Source organism: Xenia sp. Carnegie-2017, unplaced genomic scaffold (assembly GCF_021976095.1).
Source record: "Xenia sp. Carnegie-2017 unplaced genomic scaffold, XeniaSp_v1 HiC_scaffold_6, whole genome shotgun sequence".
In the NCBI taxonomy this organism is placed as follows: Eukaryota; Metazoa; Cnidaria; class Anthozoa; order Malacalcyonacea; family Xeniidae; genus Xenia; species Xenia sp. Carnegie-2017.
Genome location: NW_025813526.1, coordinates 19383993 through 19407482, shown reverse-complemented (window position 1 = coordinate 19407482; position 23490 = coordinate 19383993). Strand labels below are relative to the sequence as shown.

At 33.5% G+C, this 23490-nt stretch overlaps 2 protein-coding genes and 2 long non-coding RNA genes across 10 annotated transcripts; all 4 read right to left on the bottom strand.

Annotated features, from left to right (window-relative positions):
• Positions 1–192: 192 nt before the first annotated feature.
• Positions 193–1345, bottom strand: LOC124456709 (sorting nexin-29-like). 5 transcript variants are annotated; one of them, XM_047007090.1, is made up of 5 exons: positions 1152–1337; positions 996–1080; positions 758–828; positions 629–693; positions 193–507 (listed from the first exon to the last, which is right to left on the bottom strand). In XM_047007090.1, exons 1-5 carry the CDS (start codon positions 1171–1173, stop codon positions 406–408), a joined length of 345 nt encoding a protein of 114 aa, XP_046863046.1. In that variant the 5' UTR covers positions 1174–1337; the 3' UTR covers positions 193–405. The 5 variants fall into 5 exon arrangements, 4 of the variants coding, with proteins under 4 accessions (XP_046863046.1, XP_046863043.1, XP_046863044.1 ...); XM_047007087.1 differs by having other exon boundaries at positions 1198–1337; XM_047007088.1 differs by lacking the exon at positions 996–1080 and having other exon boundaries at positions 1152–1336.
• Positions 1346–1428: 83 nt separating this feature from the next.
• LOC124456719 lies at positions 1429–4412 on the bottom strand. Of its 2 annotated transcripts, none has more exons than XR_006952403.1 (9): positions 4325–4412; positions 4033–4078; positions 3832–3968; positions 3552–3698; positions 2567–2688; positions 1936–1981; positions 1759–1843; positions 1581–1633; positions 1429–1481 (listed from the first exon to the last, which is right to left on the bottom strand). It is a non-coding gene; the product is annotated as an uncharacterized LOC124456719 (long non-coding RNA). The 2 variants fall into 2 exon arrangements; XR_006952402.1 differs by having other exon boundaries at positions 1759–1838.
• A 14445-nt stretch (positions 4413–18857) lies between these two features.
• On the bottom strand, positions 18858–21461 carry LOC124457250 (glutathione hydrolase 1 proenzyme-like). Its single transcript, XM_047007531.1, is given in 5 exon segments — positions 18858–19670; positions 19989–20208; positions 20519–20535; positions 20537–20707; positions 21124–21461. Coding segments are annotated over 5 exon segments (777 nt in total). The 5' UTR covers positions 21310–21461; the 3' UTR covers positions 18858–19487.
• Positions 21462–21813: 352 nt separating this feature from the next.
• Positions 21814–22934, bottom strand: LOC124456743. 2 transcript variants are annotated; one of them, XR_006952435.1, is made up of 3 exons: positions 22702–22934; positions 22524–22625; positions 21814–22445 (listed from the first exon to the last, which is right to left on the bottom strand). It is a non-coding gene; the product is annotated as an uncharacterized LOC124456743 (long non-coding RNA). The 2 variants fall into 2 exon arrangements; XR_006952436.1 differs by having other exon boundaries at positions 21814–22442.
• Positions 22935–23490: the final 556 nt, after the last annotated feature.

Sequence of the window (23490 nt, the reverse complement as noted above, 5' to 3'; positions counted from 1 at the left end):
TTGAGCAATGTTTGCTTTCTTTTTTTTACGTTTTTTCTTTTCTTTTCCTGAAACACAAAAGAAAGATAAAATTAAAATTAATAAAGACGCGTGGATAAATGACTACGCATTGTTCAAGTATGATAAAGAATAAATGAGGACGCGCGGTTAAGGGATGATAAGGGATGAATAAACAACAGGTATAGTTAAGGGATAAATGAAGACATGTAATAATGGGATAATAAAGGTTAAGGAGAACGCATGGTTGGGGGATTACAAGGAATAAATGACATGTGTGGTTAAGGAATGATAAGATTAGCGATATATGAGATGAATGGTAGGGATAATTAGGGATAAAAGGGATATTTTTGATCAGGAGAGAAAATGAAATTCTGATCAAATCTTTATTTTCTTAAAATGTTGTATTTAACAAACTTCACCAGGAGCTCCTGACGTCGCATACATTGGTGATGGTACAGCCCATATTGATGTTGGACGAGAAACTGCTTGGCTGATATTGCCTGGAATCTAAAAATTAAATTAAATTCAAGTAGTTAAAGAAAAGTACATTCATAGCTTCCACTTTTTTACTATCCATTTCTATTTGCAAAGATTCATTTTAAACAATATCAATAGCATTCCAGCATACCTGTACAGTAATAGAGTTAAACTCAGCTTTGTCAATGTCAATTGCAAAAAGAATTGAACTTAAGCCTTAAAGAAGAAACAAGGAATGATAAAAAATCCATTATAGAAATATAAACAAGTTTATTCTTACCAGCAGCCATCATTGGTAACATACTAGATCGTTCATCATCCAATAATAATGCATCTTGCTCATAATACTGACTGAAATTAAAACAATTACACATCGTATAATTATTCTGACATCAACAGCTTACCGTTAAAAGAAAACTGCATTACTATATCGCATTATACATTGGTTATGATAATCATATAGCTTATCAAGCCAAAATCGATCTTTCTTTCTTAAATGTTACTTAAATCAAACTTACAAAAGCAACTGTTTATGCCCAATGAAGCTATGAAGATATTTCTCCAATGATTGCTCGTTTAAACTAGACCTAAGCCATGCTTGAGCTGTCAAATAAATATCAAAAATAGAAAGAAAAATGTCAGAACAAATTCATGGCATACAAAAAAGGTTTTACCCACAAACATTCCTGGAATCATTTAGAAACCAACAACTTGACCAACCTCTACCAACATCTGTCATTACATTATGTAAAGAATTATATGTCTTTATTTCACTAGAGCTAAGATGTTCCTTGATAAATAGCCAGAACACAGATTGACCTTCAGATCTCATTAACACCTGCCTTTAATGAACATAGAAATGATGAAAACAAATTATTTAAGAATGGCTTTTAAATTGACTGAATTGAGAGAGGAATGATGAAGATACCTTAAAAATTTATCTTTTTGTGGATTTAATGCCAAATTGAAGAACAATGTTCCATTGCTCACAAAGACAAGAGATTCTGTAATTCATCATAAATACAAAGATTATGATAAATAAGGATTATACTATGAAATAAAATGAATACAATACAATACAATCGAAGAAATATCAAGTTCACCTGCTATCCTTCTTAGAAGCCAATTCGGTTGTACTACCAAATCGTACCTGACACTAAAGAAACGACGAGGTTCAAGTCGACCAAATCATTCGAGTAAAATCAATACAATAAAAGACGAAACGAAATTACAAGTTCCAAGTTCGAACTTTAAACTACGTACAAATATTTTACAACTAACTTGCTTTACTCCACCCAACAAGCGATCAATAATTGCTTGCTTTGTAATATCTACACTTGCCAAGTTCAACATAATCTCCACTGAACTAACATGTAAAAAAAATAGTTTTATTTGTCGGACAATCAGAAAAATAATTTAAAATAATTAGATAATAACAAAGGATGTATAAACGAGTACCTTATGATCGCTTGATATCACCACATATCAACTTTCACCACTCATGCTAGCATCAAGAAAGTTATGAGAAAATACAAAGTGTTTTCTACATGTAAAAAATATCCACGATACACGACAGTATTATTGAAGCAGTTCACAAAAGAAGACAAATCAAGGAAATTTACCAATATGAGCAACGGAAATGATGTAAATGAAATATTTGAGGCAAATGGCAGGACGTCACAAAGAGAGGGGGAACGTTGGGGGTGGGGTGGGGATGAGAGAGTTAGAATACATAAATATTTACCCCCACAATTAACATTCTAGTTTTGCCCCTGGCTGTATTACAACTAACAAAATTCTGTTAAACCAAATACCACATGACGTCATTGAGGGTAATTACATGTTTGTAGACATAAATCGTCCAGGTTAGAGTAGAGTCGTGAGGAATGTTGATATTTACTGTCTCAGAAGCAAGTGAGAAGATAAGTATGACATTATCAACAACACCAACAGTCTTTCTCAAGGCTCTACTAACTTGGACGATCTACATCTTCATTAGTATCTATTCAGAATAGATGTGAAAATTGCTTTCATTTGTTTAGCAAATTCAAAAAGGTTTTATACAACAATGAATTCTGATACAACATACAAATCATCTGGATCAAGAACATTTGGTAGACTCAATTTTGATAATCTTGGAAAATCCATTTCTTCAATAACCTTCCACTCTTCCCGAACCATCACAGATGCATTACGTATCCTCTGAGGAGTCTACATATAAGTTAAATATATAGATATAAAATTACAGTATATCCATAAGTGTACCAGTCATGTTACTATATATTTATTATGTATCCTCTGAGGAGTCTACATATAAGTTAAATATATAGATATAAAATTACAGTATATCCATAAGTGTACCAGTCATGTTACTATATATTTATTATGTAGCCTCTGAGGAGTCTACATATAAGTTAAATATATAGATATAAAATTACAGTATATCCATAAGGTGTACCAGTCATGTTACTATATATTTATTATTATCCTCTGAGGAGTCTACATATAAGTTAAATATATAGATATAAAATTACAGTATATCCATAAGTGTACCTGTCATGTTACTATAAATTTATTATGTATCCTCTGAGGTCTACATATAAGTTAAATATATAGATATAAAATTACAGTATATCCATAAGTGTACCAGTCATGTTACTATATATTTATTATGTATCCTCTGAGGAGTCTACATATAAGTTAAACATATAGATATAAAATTACAGTATATCCATAAGTGTACCAGTCATGTTACTATATATTTATTATGTATCCTCTGAGGAGTCTACATATAAGTTAAACATATAGATATAAAATTACAATATATCCATAAGTGTACCAGTCACGTTACTACATATTTATTATGTATCCTCTGAGGTGTTCATGGTTGAGGTACATCCGTTTGTGTACCATAATATCTTATGCAAGTTGCATAATTACTATAAATTTATAATGTATCCTTTGGAGTTCAAAGTTTACATAAATGTAACACACTATCACAATTCTTTTGTTCGCTTTCTTCACTGACGTTGCACCTTAAAACTTACCCTCCCTCAACTAAGTTTATTACAAACCTGATTTCTTCGTTCTTTCCAGTTGTTTCTGTTGGCAAATTGTTTTTGCAATTTACGATGGAGTCTGTTGTCATGAGTCTTCAGCAAATTCTGCATCCCAGCTTGCTGACGTTGCATTTGACGCTCTTTATCACGTCGATTATTTCTCTAAAAAAATAAAAAAAATTATGTTAATGTTGTTCATATGAAAAGGAGTAATTTAGATGAAGAAATTTACAAATATAATAAAGAAATGATTTCATTTTGAGACTTAAAAGTATAGAAAAATTTTCTATTGTACCTGATTGAATTTGTTCCTATTGCGCATGTAAACAGGCTTTTGTGGTCGACTTGTGTCAACAAGATGGAAAGTTGATTCATCTTCTTCGTGATAATATGCATATTGATTACCACCACCAAATTGATTTAAGTATTTATCTATAGAAGTAAAACAAGATGATTAAATTGCATGAAAATAGTGAAGTCTAGACAAAATACAAACTTTGGTATCAACGATCTTGATAGGCTGTACTTGACCAATCAGAAACCTACATAAAATGAAAATGTATGTTATAAGACCTGTATTTATACAGTCAATACAAGAAATAATATTTTATTCTCTTAAAAGTGTAGAGTGGTTTTTAATGATGACTACATAACAATGTTTTACAATAACAGCTAGTAAAATATGATTATAAATTTCACCACGTGACACAGAAATATACGAACAACTAAAGGTAAGAGTGGAAGACACTGATAGCAAGGAATTTCTTAAGAAATATAAAATATTTTACCTTGCCAAGTTTATCTCCTTTAGAGAATGGTTGATAAGGTATTCCTTTAAATGCATCTGAAACTGAGGTAGGACCCCAGCCGTTTGGATTAACTTCGATGACAGGAGGAATAAAATGAGTATTGACTAGTTTGCATGTTTCCATCAGTCAAAGGTAGAACGTCATCATTGTTTGTGACCGACGACCACACCGACGACCCGATGACAATTAATACCAATTTTTCGGAAATCATTTTCGGCATTGTTTTACTGAGAAAGCAAACGATTGCCTAAGCTGCTTAAATATTATAGTTTCTAACGATAAAATGAAACTTTGTAAGAAGAAGTTGTCCTATTTTTTATCAAATTTCAATGTATATTGAACAGTGATACTGTCGTCAACGTTGTTTTACATAACAATAAAGGCCCACAATTATTTGCCCCGTATCCACTCAAGCGACGCAGACATTTGACGCTTAACTCTTCAGAACGTTGAATTTATCTGAAAGATTGAATGTTCAAAGTTCCAACCGTCGACCAGCAAAAGGTTTGTAAGACAAAAGATAAAGAATTATCATGTGTGTTTACGACGTATAAATGTGACCTTAAATACAAAATGTTTGTCATATTTAATTAATATATTTTTACTAAATATTAGTCACACCTTAGTACTATGAAATATACATCATAGATACCCGTAGCAATTTGTAATCCTGTAATTGTATACCAATCAAACGAAGTTGCAAATACAAACAATTTACTTACGAAAAATAATTACTGCCATCGAAAGGAAGGCCTGTTTATCGTGATGTGTTTGTTTGCCAAGAAATTCAAATTGCTTGCTAGCATGCAATTATATTCATCTTTGGGTCCGGACGGTATATTTATAAAATATGTGTTATTTCATTATACTTGTGATAGTATGAAGTGACATTTATGAATCAGGAGGAAAATTAAGTTTGAAATTGCAAATGGACTCATGCATGCCATCATTGATCTTTTAAATATTTAGTCGAATTTTTTTAAACATTTAGTCGTTTTGTAACGTTGCAATTATCTTTCGTCGAGCTGTTGACGCTAATGTGATACATGCAAGTTCATCATTGAATAGTTTAGATATTTAAGTCGTTTTAGAAGTAGAAATATTGAAACAAGAAGTGGGTTTATCTTTGTCATAAACTATAGCATCGCTTGTTCAATTTTGTAAGTCCGCATTTTAAATGGGGCCAAAAAATTTTCCTTATCTTTGTGACGTTACAATTGTTTTTCGTCGATGCTTAGCTGTTGACGCTAATGTTGATATGTGCAAATTCATCGCATTAAATAATACAATACTGAAGATCTCTGATTTCCTATCAACTTCATAACCTTATGAGTACATCAAGGCAATCAAACAATTCTTCACATCTGTGTAAAAGGAAGCATGCATATGTGACGTCATTCTTGTCACGTGTCCTAAGATATAAATATTACAACTTATTAATTCCTTTTAACCCTCTCACTTAATAGTCATATTAACAAAACTAACAAATGTTCATGACACAAAGTTAAAACTTATCATTGTTCTTTGACTTCAAATACTCCCAATAGCTTTGTAAAGTTTTGATATTAAACTTTTGAGAGTCTTTTGGTCATTAAATCAACAAACATGTCTTCTGTTTGGCAACACTTGAAAGAAATGATGTTATTTTTGACGTGTTGTCACACATAGTGATACGACACATCTACAGTGGTTGACCAAAAAAAATGTTCCCGGAATGAAATATGAGTTTTGTTTATAAAATTCATGAATTTAGAAAATTGTTCAGAAATAATCGTAATAAAAACAACATTTTTAGTAAACGACAATACTTAAGCAGTAATTTACAAAAAAACTTTGCATGTGCAGAAATGTCGACAGTCCTGCAACACTGAAATAATTCGTCATGTTTATATATTGCAACAAAAATCAACACAAACATCCAGCAATTTTTAAAACCAACGCAACGTATACATGAAAATAAAGATGTTGAATTGTTAAGAGTGACGAACAAGACGCCGTCTACAGATATATCAGAATAAAAAAGGCGAAGGGATCGTGAAATTCGATATATGCTAAATGCTGGAGTCAGTGTTTGTGATTAGGAAGTTGCAAAGAAGTTTCTACTAAGTTACTGTGACGTAAAATACTGAGTTCAAAGTTGAGGTTAACTTGAGATTGTAATCACACCTCCTAGTGGTAGAAAAAAACAATAGACCACTGAGAGAAGGAATATCTTCATTGCTAAAACCTTAAACTTAGGTACCCTTTTAAAGATTTCTTTTTAAATCTTATAGTTCCAGACTTCATATGCAGCCTTTAGATAATCTTTGCAGCTTTGCAAATGTTTTTTGTTGATGCTAAGGTTTATTTATGCAAAGTTTCGTAATAAATAATCAAAAAACTGAAATTTTCTGATTTCCTCATCAATCTGATATTGAACATTGTTACATCATTCACAAATGACTATGCAAATTATTGAAATATATATTCTTATGTCTGTTTTGTAACGTAAAATTTAAGGTAAAATATCATGTTTTTTTAATTTTTCTAAAGGTTGTTTGACAGGATACTGCAGTTGGTAAAAGCTGTAGCATACATGCTCTCTGTCATTATTAGTTTTTAGGTTCGTTTGTAATTTTAAGACGATTTTTGGTGAAGTTAAATCAATTAAAAAATAAGTTTGATTTCGTCATCATGTAAATTCGGACTTCAATGGAACTTAATAAGGGTTCTATAATATTTTTTTATTTGCTTGATTTTTATCTTGTTGATATATACCAAATTTTTGTACAGATGGAATCGTCAGGAATAAGAAATCTGTCTTACATTCAGCAAATAATTAACGTGGTGCAAAAGGAACTTGCTCAGTTTTTCATTAAACAATGGAACTCTCGTTACAAATCAACTTATGGAGAATGGGATGATACAGTCAACAGTGGTAACAAATTTTACAATTTAGAATCAAGAAGAAAGTTAGACCAAAAACTCGACAAAATATCAAGATGGAGATACCAGTAAGTGGGACTGTACGATATTATTTGATGCAATAATTTTTTCAAATTCAATTGGAAAGCACCTTGACAAAAAAAACAAAGGATGCTGTTCATGCACTTCGTTGTGAAAGAAACAAGTACGCACATTGGTATGAAAGGGAATGCTCAGATGATGATTTTGATGATATAGTCAACATCATTGAAAAATCATTTCAAGATTTAAAATTTTCTCTCAATGAAATCAATAAAACAAAAAATCATCGAAAGTGTTTTACTTCGTTCCAAGTTCTTCCTTCAAAATCTAATCATTTTTTTGTTGAAAGCACTGAATTACGAGGTAAAATTATAAAAGATCTTGAAAAATTAAGCAATGATAACAATGATAAACTGACATATTTTTACATCACTGGTAATCCTGGCAGTGGTAAATCACAACTAGCAAGACAGGTTTGTGAAAAAATATCGTGTGATTGGAAAAATAGAACTTCGTTTGTAATGACTCTCGATGGAAAAAATGAGGAATCTCTTTTAAAAACCTACTGTGAACTTGGATACCGTTTAAACTGTGACAAGTATATGATTAAAAAATTTGAAGATGAAAATTGTTCCATCGCAGACAAAGTGAAGAATTTGCGATCGTTAGTATCCACACGATTAAAATTCTGGCAAAATTGGTTGATCATTGTAGACAACGTGGCACAGCTTAGCAAAATTTCTTCATTACTCCCCCAAGTTGGTGATCCCATGTGGATAAATGGACAAATCATAGTAACTATCCAGAACACAGATGCCGTACCAAAAGTGGAATGAATGATAAAGACGATGAGTTTAACAAACATATATCTATCAAAAGTGGAATGAATGATAAAGAATGTTGTCAACTGTTGGAATATTACACTAAAGATGATAATACTGATGATCAATTGTTGAATGAAGTATCGCACGCATTAGATCGTCAACCGCTGGCTTTGGCTGCCGCTGGTTGTTATGTCAGTCGTGTAAACAAAGCAAACTGCTCATTTACTTGGAAAGAATATTTAAAGAAAATATTTTCAGAAGAACAAGAAAACATGGACGCCACTTTTGTTAAACTTAACTCGGTATATCCTAGAAGTATGTTACAAGCTTCACTTTTAGCTGTCAGACAAAATGCTGAAGAATCCACAATATTGGCAATGTTATTAACTTTTTTCCGTGATATCGTTTGATCCTATACCACGAGACATTATTGTTTTTATGTTCAAAAATTGATCCCAAACACTCAAAGGAAGATATATGTCTTTGTTTAAAGGACTGCTCATTGTTCTTGCATTCAGAAAATAATGACATTAGTCTACATCGCATTGTTCACAAAGCAATTATTGTTTATCAATCTGAACATTCAAATGAAGAACATGAAATGGAAACTAACGTTGATCAAATATCTAAAGCACTTTACATGTTTAAAGAGAGAGACGACGAAATCAAATTAATGCCACATCTTGAAAAAATTGTTCAATTATTAAAGACCAACAAGACAAAAATCAACATGAACACTTTACAAGTTTTCCAATATTTTGTTGACAAATTAAGACATTTTGGAAAATACGATCTTGCTTTTGAACTATTGGATAAATTTAAATCAGAAGAATCTAGTTATGACAAAGCTTGGTATTTTACTGAGATCGGTATTTTACACAAAGACACGGGGGGATATGGCAAAGCTATAAATTATCACGAAAAAGCTCTGGAAATTCGAAAACAATTGTTAGGTCCAAATCATGTTGATGTCGCTACGTCTTTAAACAATCTTGGTACGGTGTTTTATGAAACTGGAAACTACGACAAAGCTATAGAGTTTTACGAAAAATGTCTGGAAATTAAAAAACAATCGTTAGGTCCAAATCATGTTGATGTCGCTAAGTCTTTAAACAATCTTGGTTTGGTGTTTTATGAAACTGGAAACTACGACAAAGCTATAGAGTTTAACGAAAAAGCTCTGGAAATTAAAAAACAATCGTTAGGTCCAAATCATGTTGATGTCGCTACGTCTTTAAACAATCTTGGTTTGTGTTTTATGAAACTGGAAACTACGACAAAGCTATAGAGTTTAACGAAAAAGCTCTGGAAATTAAAAAACAATCGTTAGGTCCAAATCATGTTGATGTTGCTACGTCCTTAAACAATCTTGGTTTGGTGTTTTATGAAACTGGAAACTACGACAAAGCTATAGAGTTTCATGAAAAAGCTCTGGAAATTCGAAAACAATCGTTAGGTCCAAATCATGTTTATGTCGCTTCGTCTTTAAACAATCTTGGTAATGTGTTTTATGAAACTGGAAACTACGACAAAGCTAAAGAGTTTTACGAAAAGCTCTGGAAATTCAAAACAATCGTTAGGTCCAAATCATGTTGATGTCGCTACGTCTTTAAACAATCTTGGTAATGTGTTTTATGAAACTGGAAACTACGACAAAGCTATAGAGTTTTACGAAAAAGCTCTGGAAATTCAAAAACAATCGTTAGGTCCAAATCATGTTGATGTCGCTACGTCTTTAAACAATCTTGGTGTGATGTTAAATAAAACTGGAAACTACGACAAAGCTATAGAGCTTCACGAAAAAGCTCTGGAAATTCAAAAACAATCGTTAGGTCCAAATCATGTTGATGTTGCTAGGTCTTTAAACAATCTTGGTAATGTGTATAATGATACTGGAAACAACAACAAAGCTATAGAATTTCATGAAAAAGCTCTGGAAATTCGAAAACAATTGTTAGGTCCAAATCATGTTGATGTTGCTGCGTCTTTAAACAATCTTGGTGTGATGTTAAATAAAACTGGAAACTACGACAAAGCTATAGAGCTTCACGAAAAAGCTCTGAAAATTCAAAAACAATCGTTAGGTCCAAATCATGTTGATGTTGCTAGGTCTTTAAACAATCTTGGTAATGTGTATAATGATACTGGAAACAACAACAAAGCTATAGAATTTCATGAAAAAGCTCTGGAAATTCGAAAACAATTGTTAGGTCCAAATCATGTTGATGTCGCTATGTCTTTAAACAATCTTGGTGCGGTGTTTGAGGAAACTGGAAACTATGACAAAGCTATAGAGTTTCATGAAAAAGCTCTGGAAATTCGAAAACAATCGTTAGGTCCAAATCATGTTGATGTCGCTGCGTCTTTAAACAATCTTGGTATGGTGTTTATGATACTGGAAACTACGACAAAGCTATAGAGTTTCATGAAAAGCTCTGGAAATTCGAAAACAATCGTTAGGTCCAAATCATGTTGATGTCGCTACGTCTTTAAACAATCTTGGTAATGTGTATAGAGATACTGGAAACTACGACAAAGCTATAGAGTTTCACGAAAAAGCTCTGGAAATTCGAAAACAATCGTTAGGTCCAAATCATGTTGATGTTGCTGCGTCTTTAAACAATCTTGGTAATGTGTATATTATAACTGGAAACTACGACAAAGGTATAGAGTATTATGAAAAAGCTCTGGAAATTCAAAAACAATCGTTAGGTCCAAATCATGTTGATGTCGCTAGGTCTTTAAACAATCTTGGTAATGTGTTTTATGAAACTGGAAACTACGACAAAGCTATAGAGTTTCATGAAAAAGCTCTGGAAATTCGAAAACAATCGTTAGGTCCAAATCATGTTGATGTCGCTACGTCTTTAAACAATCTTGGTAATGTGTTTTATGAAACTGGAAACTACGACAAAGCTATAGAGTTTCATGAAAAGGCTCTGGAAATTCGAAAACAATCGTTAGGTCCAAATCATGTTGATGTCGCTATGTCTTTAAACAATCTTGGTAATGTGTTTTATGAAACTGGAAACTACGACAAAGCTATAGAGTTTCATGAAAAAGCTCTGGAAATTCGAAAACAATCGTTAGGTCCAAATCATGTTGATGTTGCTGCGTCTTTAAACAATCTTGGTGCGGTGTTAAATGAAACTGGAAACTACGACAAAGGTATAGAGTATAATGAAAAAGCTCTGGAAATTCAAAAACAATCGTTAGGTCCAAATCATGTTGCTGTCGCTACGTCTTTAAACAATTTTGGTAATGTGTTTTATGAAACTGGAAACTACGACAAAGCTATAGAGTTTCATGAAAAGCTCTGGAAATTCAAAACAATCGTTAGGTCCAAATCATGTTGATGTCGCTGGGTCTTTAAACAATCTTGGTAATGTGTATAAAGATACTGGAAACTACGACAAAGCTATAGAGTTTCATGAAAAGCTCTGGAAATTCGAAAACAATCGTTAGGTCCAAATCATGTTGATGTCGCTACGTCTTTAAACAATCTTGGGAGTGTGTATAGAGGTACTGGAAACTACGACAAAGCTATAGAGTTTCACGAAAAAGCTCTCGAAATTCGAAAACAATCGTTAGGTCCAAATCATGTTGATGTTGCTGCGTGTTTAAACAATCTTGGTATTGTGTATATTATAACTGGAAACTACGACAAAAGTATAGAGTATTATGAAAAAGCTCTGGAAATTCAAAAACAATCGTTAGGTCCAAATCATGTTTATGTCGCTAGGTCTTTAAACAATCTTGGTAATGTGTTTTATGAAACTGGAAACTACGACAAAGCTATAGAGTTTCATGAAAAAGCTCTGGAAATTCGAAAACAATCGTTAGGTCCAAATCATGTTGATGTCGCTACGTCTTTAAACAATCTTGGTAATGTGTTTTATCAAACTGGAAACTACGACAAAGCTATAGAGTTTCATGAAAAAGCTCTGGAAATTCGAAAACAATCGTTATGTCCAAATCATGTTGATGTCGCTACGTCTTTAAACAATCTTGGGAGTGTGTATAGAGGTACTGGAAACTACGACAAAGCTACAGAGTTTTACGAAAAAGCTCTCGAAATTCGAAAACAATCGTTAGGTCCAAATCATGTTGATGTTGCTGCGTCTTTAAACAATCTTGGTAATGTGTATATTATAACTGGAAACTATGACAAAGCTATAGAGCTTCACGAAAAAGCTTTGGATATTAAAAAACAATTGTTAGGTCCAAATCATGTTGATGTCGCTGCGTCTTTAAACGAACTTCGTATTGTGTGTATTATAAGTGGAAACTACGACAAAGCTATAGAGTTTCATGAAAAAGCTCTCGAAATTTAAAAACAATCGTTAGGTCCAATTTATGTTGATATTGCTGCGTCTTTAAACAATTTTGGTTTATTGTTTAAAAAACTGAAAACTGCGACAAAGCTATAGATTTTTAATAAAAAGCTCTGGAAATTCGAAAACAATCGTTAGATCCAAATCATGTTGATGTCGCTGCGTCTTTAAACAACCTTAGTAATGTGTATATTATAACTGGAAACTACGACAAAGGTATAGAGCTTCACGAAAAACTCTGGAAATTAAAAAACAATCGTTAGGTCCAAATCATGTTGGTGTCACTACGTCTTTAAACAGTCTTGGTAATGTGTATAATGATACTGGAAACAACAACAAAGCGATAGAATTTCATGTAAAAGCTCTGGAAATTCAAAACAATCGTTAGGTCCAAATCATGTTGATGTTGCTGCGTCTTTAAACAATCTTGGTTTGTTGTTTAAAAACTGGAAACTACGACAAAGCTACAGAGTTTTAAAAAGCTATGGAAATTCGAAAACAATGGTTAGGTCCAAATCATGTTGATGTCGCTGCGTCCTTAAACAATCTTGATAATGTGTATATTATAACTGGAAACTACGACAAAGGTATAGAGCTTCATGAAAAAGCTCTGGATATTAAAAACAATTGCTAGGTCCAAATCATGTTGTTGTCGCTGCGTCTTTAAACAATCTTGGTAATGTGTATAATGAAACTGGAAACTACGACAAAGCTATAGAGTTTCTTGAAAAAGCTCTGGAAATTCGAAAACAATCGTTAGGGACTAGTGAGGTTGATGTCGTTAAGTCTTTTAGAAAATCTGGGTGTGTTGTATTATGAAACTCTGGAATATGACAAAGCTTTACAGTTACACTTTGGTAGCTACGTGTTTCAAAGAAAATTGTAACTTCTAAATTATGTTAAGCCTATTTTTAACCCATAGACCGTAGGAGCAAGGCTTCCACCTGCCAAGTCAGCTCCCCTCTCCCTCAGAAGGTATTTTTGGTAGTGAATAAAACGTTTGCAATTTGCATTTTGTGAGATAAAATGAACCTAAAGATGTAATGGTAATTGTCTATTTATAGTTTTACTGATATCTAGTCAATAACCTTACTCTACAGCCAGGAATCATCCTAAGTAGAACTTAGAACTGTCCATGTCCTGAATCTGACATTCTTCTTTAGACTTTATTTCTAAAGTAATTTGCTTTTATGTTATAACCAAGTAGTAATTTTTATTGTATGATTTACAAACATACTAAAGTATATTGGAATGACAGAATTTTGTTAAATAAATACTATCCTGTTAGTTGGTCATATTCTTTGATGCATTCAGTAATTTTTTACCCAGTTCCATAAGCCTATGACCATATTCCAGGTTCCTATAATTTCCAAGGGGTACACCTTTCATACCATACATACCACCCCACCACCATGCTGCAGCCAATATTCCTGTAATTTGGATGGGAATTTCTTTTAACGTGTGTTTTTCTTATCTAATCCACATCCGAATCAGTCGCACCTAGCGCCACCTTAGCAGTCCCTATTTTGCACTGTTTCATTCAGTGCTTTGCGCTCCAGTGCCACTAACGCTTAAAGTTGGAGCAAGCGCTTGCTGCATGACATGGATTAGATAAATGTACTTCAAAATATTTTAAGCAGACAGACGAAATTTAATATTTTTTGAAACAATTTAGAACACTTGAAGAAGCACACGTTGAGTTTGGTTACCGAGGGACCGTGGATGGTTTAACCAAACAACCGGCAGCGCTTGATTTAAGTTATGTTTTAGTTTGAAAATTATCACATAGATGACTACATAGCAACGCGAATGGTGAACATGGAAACCATCCTGTAACTATTTTGTATCATATGTGACAACGTCTGCGGTTTGTCTTCATGGTAACCATCAAAGAAAACAAACAATGTGCTTTTATTAAAACTATGTTTCGTGTTAGTTTGGTTAATATGAAGCCATTCCGCATACTTAGACCTGGTGTAATAAACATTTTTTTATGCCTGTTTTGCTGCTGTGCATCGAAATTCCCTGGAATGAAGTTTTCTTAATAAGAAAACAACATATCCATTTTTATATTTACAGTAATTGCCACGCCGCTCCTAAACTGTAAATGTCTTGACAAACTGAAGACTATTTGAGTTTCAATTTGTCGATTTGAAAATGACTGACAAGATTAAAGTTTCCTTCGAAAGATTTTGAAAAATTTAGTCATTTCTCTTGATAGTGGAGTTCATCCTTTAAATTTATAAAGGTTCTAACCTCATACTCATTATCTAAGCGTAGCAACTACTCGCTGCAACTACAGCGCATGCCTAAGCTATCTAAACTTCTTACCTGCGCATGGCACCGGAATTCCGCCCTGAAAGGAATGCCCTTGAAGGAGGTAACCCATCATGCCCTTAACTTAACTTAACCTAGTGCATGTTGCACCTACGGGCGACCTCCAACCGGGGTGGGTTGAACTACTCATGCATTATAGGGGATCCATGCAGGAGTGCCTTAATAGTCAATGTAGAATGCCGTTCATGAAATTGGACAACTACAACGACTGCATGCTCTTACCGTACTAGGGGAGAGATATTTTTCTTTCCACCAATACCACGATCTTCCCTTGGTCTTCAATAGGCCTTGCTCGCTTGATCCAGACTTCAAAGGTCTTCTTACAGATGCTATTTGCATCCTCTACGCTAAGGTACCATTTGTACCCACTAACCCCAAGTTGAAGTTGCCTTCCTTGGGCCAAACATCACTTGCATTTCCGATTCTAAGCTATGGTCCTGCCTATCCTTCTGCGCAGCAACATACGCTGCGATCATGCGTAGCTCCTTAAAGCAGTATATTCACACAGAGGTTTTTCGAAGGTAAATTATATAGAACAACACAATTGTTGCATGCCAGTCACAGACTTGAAATAGTTGATACAAATTCACGCTTACTAAGACACAAATTTTTAAAATAACTAAAGCAGCACCGATAAACACTATTGGATTATTTTAACCAAAAGAACACTTTTATTACCTCTTAATCAAGACTATTTTTGAAAATGCAGATAGAAATTTCTTTAAATATATTTATTTGCATTCCTGCATTAAAAAAAATAGCCTTACAGTGGAATATACTGAACACCAGGATTTGTTGTGGCTATTGCCCGAATTATATTAGAGATTTGACCTGTTAACAGGCCTAACTAAATAAAAGGTTTATTATTATTACACTTACGGTTTTCGACGAATCCTTGGCAGTTCGACGACAGACTACGATGAATGACAAATCTCATGCCAATTGTGAAGATGAAACGATCGGATGTTGAGCAAGGACAGCCACAAAAAAGCCCAAAATAATTTTTGAAAATTCAGAACGTTGATGGTGAAACCATCGTATCCAATTTTCAGGCTACCTGACAAACATCACCGCTTTTATGTCGACGACGGCAAGCACAGAAACAAGATTGGCCATTTCTTGCAACTGTGCATGTCGTCTACGGCATTAAATCGGAAATATCGACAGCCAGTCGGAAAATTAGGATTTTTAGGTTTTTCATTTTCATGTTAAAGAAATTCCATGTTTTTATTACAAAAGTTTCAATTAAATAATGTTGACATTTGGGCATTTGATAGCGGCGTGGTTTTATCCATCATTGCGATTGATTGACCAGTCGTGATGTTAGCAGGAAAACTCCCAGGAAAATGTTTTAGAAAAGTTCATAATATTGACTTTTCCATGGAAACAGGCGTTAGGCTGATGGATGCATTGCTCCAGAAGAGTGTTTAGCATTTGCATTCTTTGTAGATGAAGTCTTTAGGGCATTAGAAGTCGCGTATTTTTCAATTTCATCAAAGTATATTGTCCATTCTTGATCATTGTTCAGAAGAGTTCATTAAAGTATATTGTTCATTCTTGATCATTGTTCAGAAGAGTTCATTAAAGTATATTGTTCATTCTTGATCATTTTTCAGAAGAGTTCATTAAAGTATATTGCTCATTCTTGATCATTCTTCAGAGGACTCGTTAAAGTATGCTGTTCATTCTTGATCATTGTTCAGAGGATTTCATCAAAGTACACTGCCCATTCTTGATCATCGTTCAGAGGTCTTCATTAAAGTAAATTGTTCATTCTTGAGCATTCTTCAGAGGACTTCATTAAAGTATGCTGTTCATTCTTGATCATTTTTCAAAGGATTTCATTAAAGTACGTATATTGTCCATTCTTGATCAGAAGGTTTCTACATAGGACAATTGAAGCCAATGTCAGTTCACACTACTATACTTCCATAAATGAAAAACATTGATAACATACTTACATTGAACATTTTATTCACTAGTAATGTAGTTCATGGGAAGAAGAATTTCAACCAAATTACAGAATTGTATTTTGTTCTTATGTTTAGATGAGCGTCGGGGAATTGGTCGACAACAGCCACAATTCTCTTCAACCGCTGTGAACAATAACCACTTTCTTTAATTGTGAAGTCTACGATCATGGTGAATACACCAACATTTGTTTGTTGTTTCTCAATCTCATTTGATGACTAATTGTCGTTTAAGAGAAGAATGTCCATGTCTAAAATCAAGCATAGAGGAAACAAAAGTTACTGAGACGAAAACTTTATGGAAAGGCCACACTGCACTTTGCATTGATGAACATCACATGTAGTGTCCCAATTCAATGTTTACTCAATGCAAAAGAACTTGAAAGAAGACATTTACCTGAACAATTTTTCAAAGCACTCCAAGAGATATTTCACCTTGGAATAACTTTGACTTCGGCTAACTATTCTTCGTGCAACTACAGACTTTCACGTTCAAATGGCATGTTCTTAGTCTTAGACTGTGGCCCAAGTTTCACGAACGTGTTGTATTCTGATTGGTCAGTGACTAGGTGTGTTGTAAACGTGTTGTGTTCTGATTGGTCATTTACTAGGTGTGTCCTAAACTGTTGTGTTCTGATTGGTCAGTGACTAGGCGTGTTGTAAACTTTTGTGTTCTGATTGGTTATTTACCAGGTGTGTCGTCAATTGTACATTGTGAAATTTAGAATTTGCATGATTCATCACTTAGAAGTAATTAATCCCCATAGAGCGGTAAATGCAATTTAATACAATATAAATAAAAACGTATACTTCAGCTACAGCAAATAGCAAATCTCAAACATTTAAGTCTCCTTGGGGAACAACTACAGCTGAATCATGCAAATTCTAAAGGTCCACTGATGTCAAAAATGATTTGATAAACCCTCTAGATTGTTTTCTTCATCTCATTTTCTTATTGTATTTATTAGCATTAACATTCGATCTCTTTTAATTAGCATTCTACAGGGTGTATATAAAACGACGTTTGGCAATTAAACTACTGTAAAATTTCGAAATCCAATCACTGTGCTAACCTCACCAGTGCATTTCATTTTCAATGAAGGAAAATCTTTTCTTCTTGCATCAACGTAGCTAACAATGTTCCATGCACCTGTGGGCTTGGCGTAGTGACAGACATTGAAATTAAACAAAGATCTTCAATGGTAAATGAAGGCTGACCAGCTAGTTTTGCACACATCAAAGGAATGTACCGGATAGAAAAATATTATTACAATGTATTTTTTTATTTTATTGTTCAACTATCAGCCGGCATTTTATGTTGTCCCTTTTAAGAAATTTTCAATCTCCATGCGACAATAACTTTTCATGGCAACTTTTTTTCCGAATCTTTCCACATTCACTTTTTTGAGTGATAAAAATGAAAAAATTTAAGCGCCTTCAAGTGTTCGATTTTCAGGCCAGCTGACAAAATTTTATCTACTAGTTCCCAGTCTTCGGCACCCAACGCATGCCTAAATCGTTCCACGTCCATGCCACCAATTCTTAAAGGAGATAATACTCTAGAGTAATGATATAAGTCTCTTTTTAACCCAGAAGATTAATAGATTTTAAATGGAAAAAATTATTTTCTATTTTTGATCTTTTGAATTCATTGTTTTGAGTATCAATGTAGACAATGTAGTCCCTGTAAAATAGGGTGAGGTTTTCTTTTTTGGTGTCTTAAATGCCAAGATTTTATTTAATTTTGATTATTGATACCTTACATTATACATACGAAAAACATACTTATCCCAGTCTGACTTGTACAGTGCTATAGGTCCATACCCATCGTGTTCCCAGCGCCTATTGGGATGATTCACAGTATAACAACAGTCCAGACGAGTCAGGAGTGCATTAAATGGGATTGTTTCTCTGAATACAATGCTAAAAAACAACAAATACCAAACATTAAATGAAAGATATTTCAGTATTTTATCATTACATCACATTCTCTGTCATTGTTTAACTATATTTTAGTTAAAGTAACGACAGTTTTTGTTCTGTTTATTATTCTTATTATTCATGATAAAATACAAATGACCAATACCAAACAAAATCAACCTTGTATTATCTAATTTTTATTCAACTGTGAATGATATAGGTTTTGACACTAGTCAAAAACTCTTTAAACTTTATGTGAACTAATGACTGTTACTGTTCTTCCTTTCTTCACTTAAAAAATAAACCATGTTTACTGTGTTTGCAAACGAAGGAGACCTTTTGAAGAACTTGCACCTGGTCGACATTCGGCCTCAGTTTTGAACTGATCTGCTCTCAAGTTCTCGTAAAAGGTTTCCATAAGCCTGTTCAAATACAGTAAGTCAGTAAACACTCTTTAATTCTTCAATACGATATATATTGCAGCATGCATAGCAGGTGAGCATTTCTACTTGCTAAGAATTCCATAAGCTACAATCAAAATTATAACTTTGGTACTTTAATTTTTAATTCATTATTATTTTACCTAACGTTCGTTTAATATAACTAATTTCACCTTACATATATGATCAACAATAATGACAGGCATGGACAAGTGTAAATCACACATAAATACAATATCATTTGGATTTGTCACCACAGTCATAGCATACTGTAAACCAATTGATTTATGAAATTTAGACTTCATGTGGAGCAATACATATCGGCGTATTCAGCTCTTTTCCAAAGCATGTTTGATATCATCGTGAGAGAATCATCGTGATCCTTTCATTTTGTGTCCCAGATCCTTCAAGGCAATGAAAACAGACTCTAGAATATTGTCATGAATATAATTTTTCTCATTGTAAACTGTATTAGGAAACAGTTGATGATGCAAGCGACCTCTTTCGATGGACTCCTCAAGTCTCAAACCAAACCAAAGCTTATTTAACAAAACCTAAAAAAGTATTGTTGCCATGAACTTTCGAATGATTTGATTCACAAATAACAAACTCAGAAATGAAAAATGTAATAATATCCATAATGATATGTACTGCTTATCGCTTGTAAAATTAACTATTTCTGTCAAAGGGAGTTGAGTGGGATGGGGTGCTCTGGGGGTAGAAATATCGTGTATTTGTAATAACGGATACGTTTTCATATTGCTCGACCAAAGAGTTTCCAGTTACAGCGGGCTAACCACGTGACACGTTCAGTGAAGGATAAAAAAAGAGCAAAAGATACAAACATTTAAAACAGAATCATCGTTACTTACTACAGCCACACCAGTTATTATTCTCAATCCACCCGAACCACCAAGAACCATTTTCACGTCACCTTTTGAATCAACAACTATAGTTGGACAAGCTGTTGATACAGAGCGTTTCCCAGGCTGAATAAACTTGGCTTTCGACGCTTTTGGTTGATAATTTTTTGATGTGTTTGGTAACGAAAATGAACTCATGTGATTGTTGTAGACTATCCCTGTTGTATAGGATCAAATGTTTGCACCAAAACTGAATAAAAAAAAGTAATTGTATGTGATTATAAATAGCACAAGGAAAATGAGCGAAGCTGCAAAGCAAACTGCTAGATGCATGCAGGGTTTTGACGTAGTTGCGTTTCCATTGGAAAGATTTTTTTGTGTGCTCCAGTGTAGTGTTAACTGTGTAAAATACTAACATGATCCTTAAGCTCAAACAATAAATGCAGTTGTGTAAAAGAGTGGTAATTGACCGTCCATCACCGTAGCCAATACAAAGAGATAAAGTTGTAGCTTTCAAATTGAACTATGAAAATGCTTACAAATAACCAACTGTGCTAAGTGACAGACACAGCATCTCCAGTTGACAAAATTACTGATACATGTGTAGTCCCAGAGTCTTTTCTGGTGGAGTAAAACCGTTCATAGTAAAAACTATCGTGTGTTTCATTGTTCCATATCTTTGTACGCAAATCTTCAGCATATGTTGTATTTATTTGAACATCCTGTGACTGGAAAATAAAAATCACCAATCTAAGAAAGTGATATTATTATAATGAAACATAATCCGAATGAAAAGTTCATGTTTAATTCAATATTTGAGAAAAAAAACTTAAGACAAGAAAAACAAGACAATTTTTTATTTTAACAGTAATATTTCGAATTTATTACAAATTCATCATCAGAGTCTACATAGAATTGACTTGTTTTTCTCACATATTGAGTTAAACATGAACTTTTTATTCGGAGTATGTTTCATATTATACTAAGAAAGTAAACATGTTTATATTTTATATGATATAAGGAGTTTTTACTTTATCGACTGTTACTTTCATGATTTCTGGGGTTTATAAAACAGTTTTTTTTCTCTTTCGTTCGTTTATCACTACCTACACAAAATAATGTTTTTCTATTGTCTTAAACGTACTTTTCCAACATTAGGATAAAATTCTGGATCACCAATGAACGGACGATAAGCATACCCGAACTTAAACGCCTCCAAAATTCGATGCCATGTTAGTGTCTGCTTGTTCCCTGTTATGGAGTCGGCACCAAACTTGAAACCTAAAATAACAAAGAAGTCGTCAGTGAAATGTGCATTCAGAACTAACATATGATTGATAAACGCTCATTAAATTTACAAATATAAGTTGTTATGACACCAGTTTCAACTAATATTTACTTTGACAATAGTCTAATGTTATTCGGTTCTATTCGTGAACAATGACAACCAAACCTTTTAAAATGTTAAGTATCATTAAGGAGCTGCTCTAATTGATAGAGATTTATCTCTCATAAAAATTTTCAATGTCCTTCCAGCAAGCCGAATATTTTCCAAATTGAAAGGTGCTGTTCATGAGGTTATTTCTCGTGCACTGCAGCAGATGTGGAGGATCAAACATTACAAATATTTTTCTTCCATTGTGAACAAACCATGGCTTCTCGTTGGTGACATTCAATTTTTGTGACATACTGTAGAAGTTGGACCCAATATCTGATATTACCACACAAATGTTCAACCCAATCAAATGAAGATTGCGAATGACTTCTTTGATCAAATCTTGCAAAACATCAACTGGACAAGATTCATTAACAAGTAATACTCCAAAGGTTGCTTCCAACCTCCAGATATGCTTCGAAGCATGAATACAAGACCTGATGTTGCCAATTTTTTGTTCGATATCCACTAAAGTCCTCTACTCCAACAATCTTATCGTCTGTGATGTTGTAGTAAAGGTGTGTTTTTAATGACATCTCATCAACACGAAGAGTGCACAGCTTTTCCATATCATTCATGTAACACACTTTTTCTTTCAAAAGATTTAAGGTTGCCTGAGGAATACCAGCTGCTATTGGAATTCGTGAAACAAACCGTCTAATTGAAGACTTTGTTGGCAGAATAAACAGCTTGGAGAGGAGGCTATACGCTTTGCCACTAGTATGATACAATGAAACTGCTAAGGACTTCATTTCTGGTGAGTACCTTCTTCCATGTTTTTTTGTTTAATGTAACTTCAGTTGCAATTCTTTGAAATTAGCCAGTTGATTTGGTAATTTTTTCACTTCAGCATAAATTGACTGGTTGATGTGTCCTTTTTGGCAAATTTTCTAACTTTTGTATTAAGCCTTGCAATTACTTGCTGCTTTACTTTCAGCTTTCTCCTTTGAATTTTTTTCTAGGTGTGTCATTTGAAAGTGAGGAAGGTGTTTGACAGCAGAAATATTTCATTTCTGTGTCTTTTCCATCTGCTAAAATTCAAGATATCAAATAACTAAACAAATTTAAATTGTTTGCTTGAGATCATCTTGACTGCATGTGTCATATACCTTTTTCATTATGTGAATGTGGTTCATCTTCCACCGAAACAGTTGGTACATCATGTACTACAACACTTGACACCTCTGCCTCTGATATACGTCTTTATGTGCCTAAAACTGAGTGTCTCTTAGTAAAAACTGCTGAATTTACTTCCATAATATAGTGAAATACCTAATTGACAATTACCTATTTCTTCCTTGTGATATATCAGTGCCATCAATTTTAAAGTACCTTTTCTAAAAAAGTTTTGATTTCTGATGCTGTTAAATCATCTAAAGTGAGTTTGAACTATTCACACAGACTTGAAACCACATAGTCATAAACCCAAGGTTTTAAAATGCATGGTGGCGGACCACCTTGCAAAATGGAGGCAGCCATAAGATTTCCAGCACACAAAAATTCATTCTCTGTCATTGCTGATGTTGAGATATTGCGAACACCAGTAATGAACAGTCATTGTGTAATTTCTTTAAGAACTTCTGAAAACATAAAGAAGGATTTTTTAAATGCTCTTACATATAAATATGTAACAATAACTGTTTAAAGGCAATGGACTTTTGTACTTTTTAAAAACAAAAAATGGATGAGTCAAACCTGTTAAAAATTCTTTCCTTGGTCTTCCAGTACCTTGAGCAGGCTCACCAATAAAAACTACTTTAAGTTTATTTTCATCGATAGTCCAGCTACAACATTTTCTTGTCTCAATGTAATCAGCAAATAGCTGGCCTCTCCTTACATTTATTCTTGATTGTGCTTTGAGATTTTTCAATAAGGGTTCAAGAATATCTGAAATTGACTTCACACCAGTATCCAAACTCACATATTCAGTGACATCTCTACTTGTGTTTCCTTCTGCAATGCCATCTGGAAGTTCAAATTTTGTTTCTTGATAAAATGCCCGTCGATTAGCATTTTCTGCACATATGTTCTGCATGTAACACAATGTCTTTATCTACAAAATCTCCATGACAAGTG

What these genes read in the sequence shown, in the direction of transcription:
- LOC124456709 (XM_047007087.1), bottom strand. Translation starts at nt 1,309, where the DNA reads ATGAGATCTGAAGGTCAATCTGTGTTCTGGCTATTTATCAAGGAACAT. An exon ending in AATGACAGATGTTGGTAGAG is followed by an intron (nt 1,081 to 1,197) that starts GTTGGTCAAGTT and finishes TTTATTTGACAG; the next exon opens with CTCAAGCATGGCTTAGGTCT. An exon ending in GTTACCAATGATGGCTGCTG is followed by an intron (nt 694 to 757) that starts GTAAGAATAAAC and finishes TTCTTCTTTAAG; the next exon opens with GCTTAAGTTCAATTCTTTTT.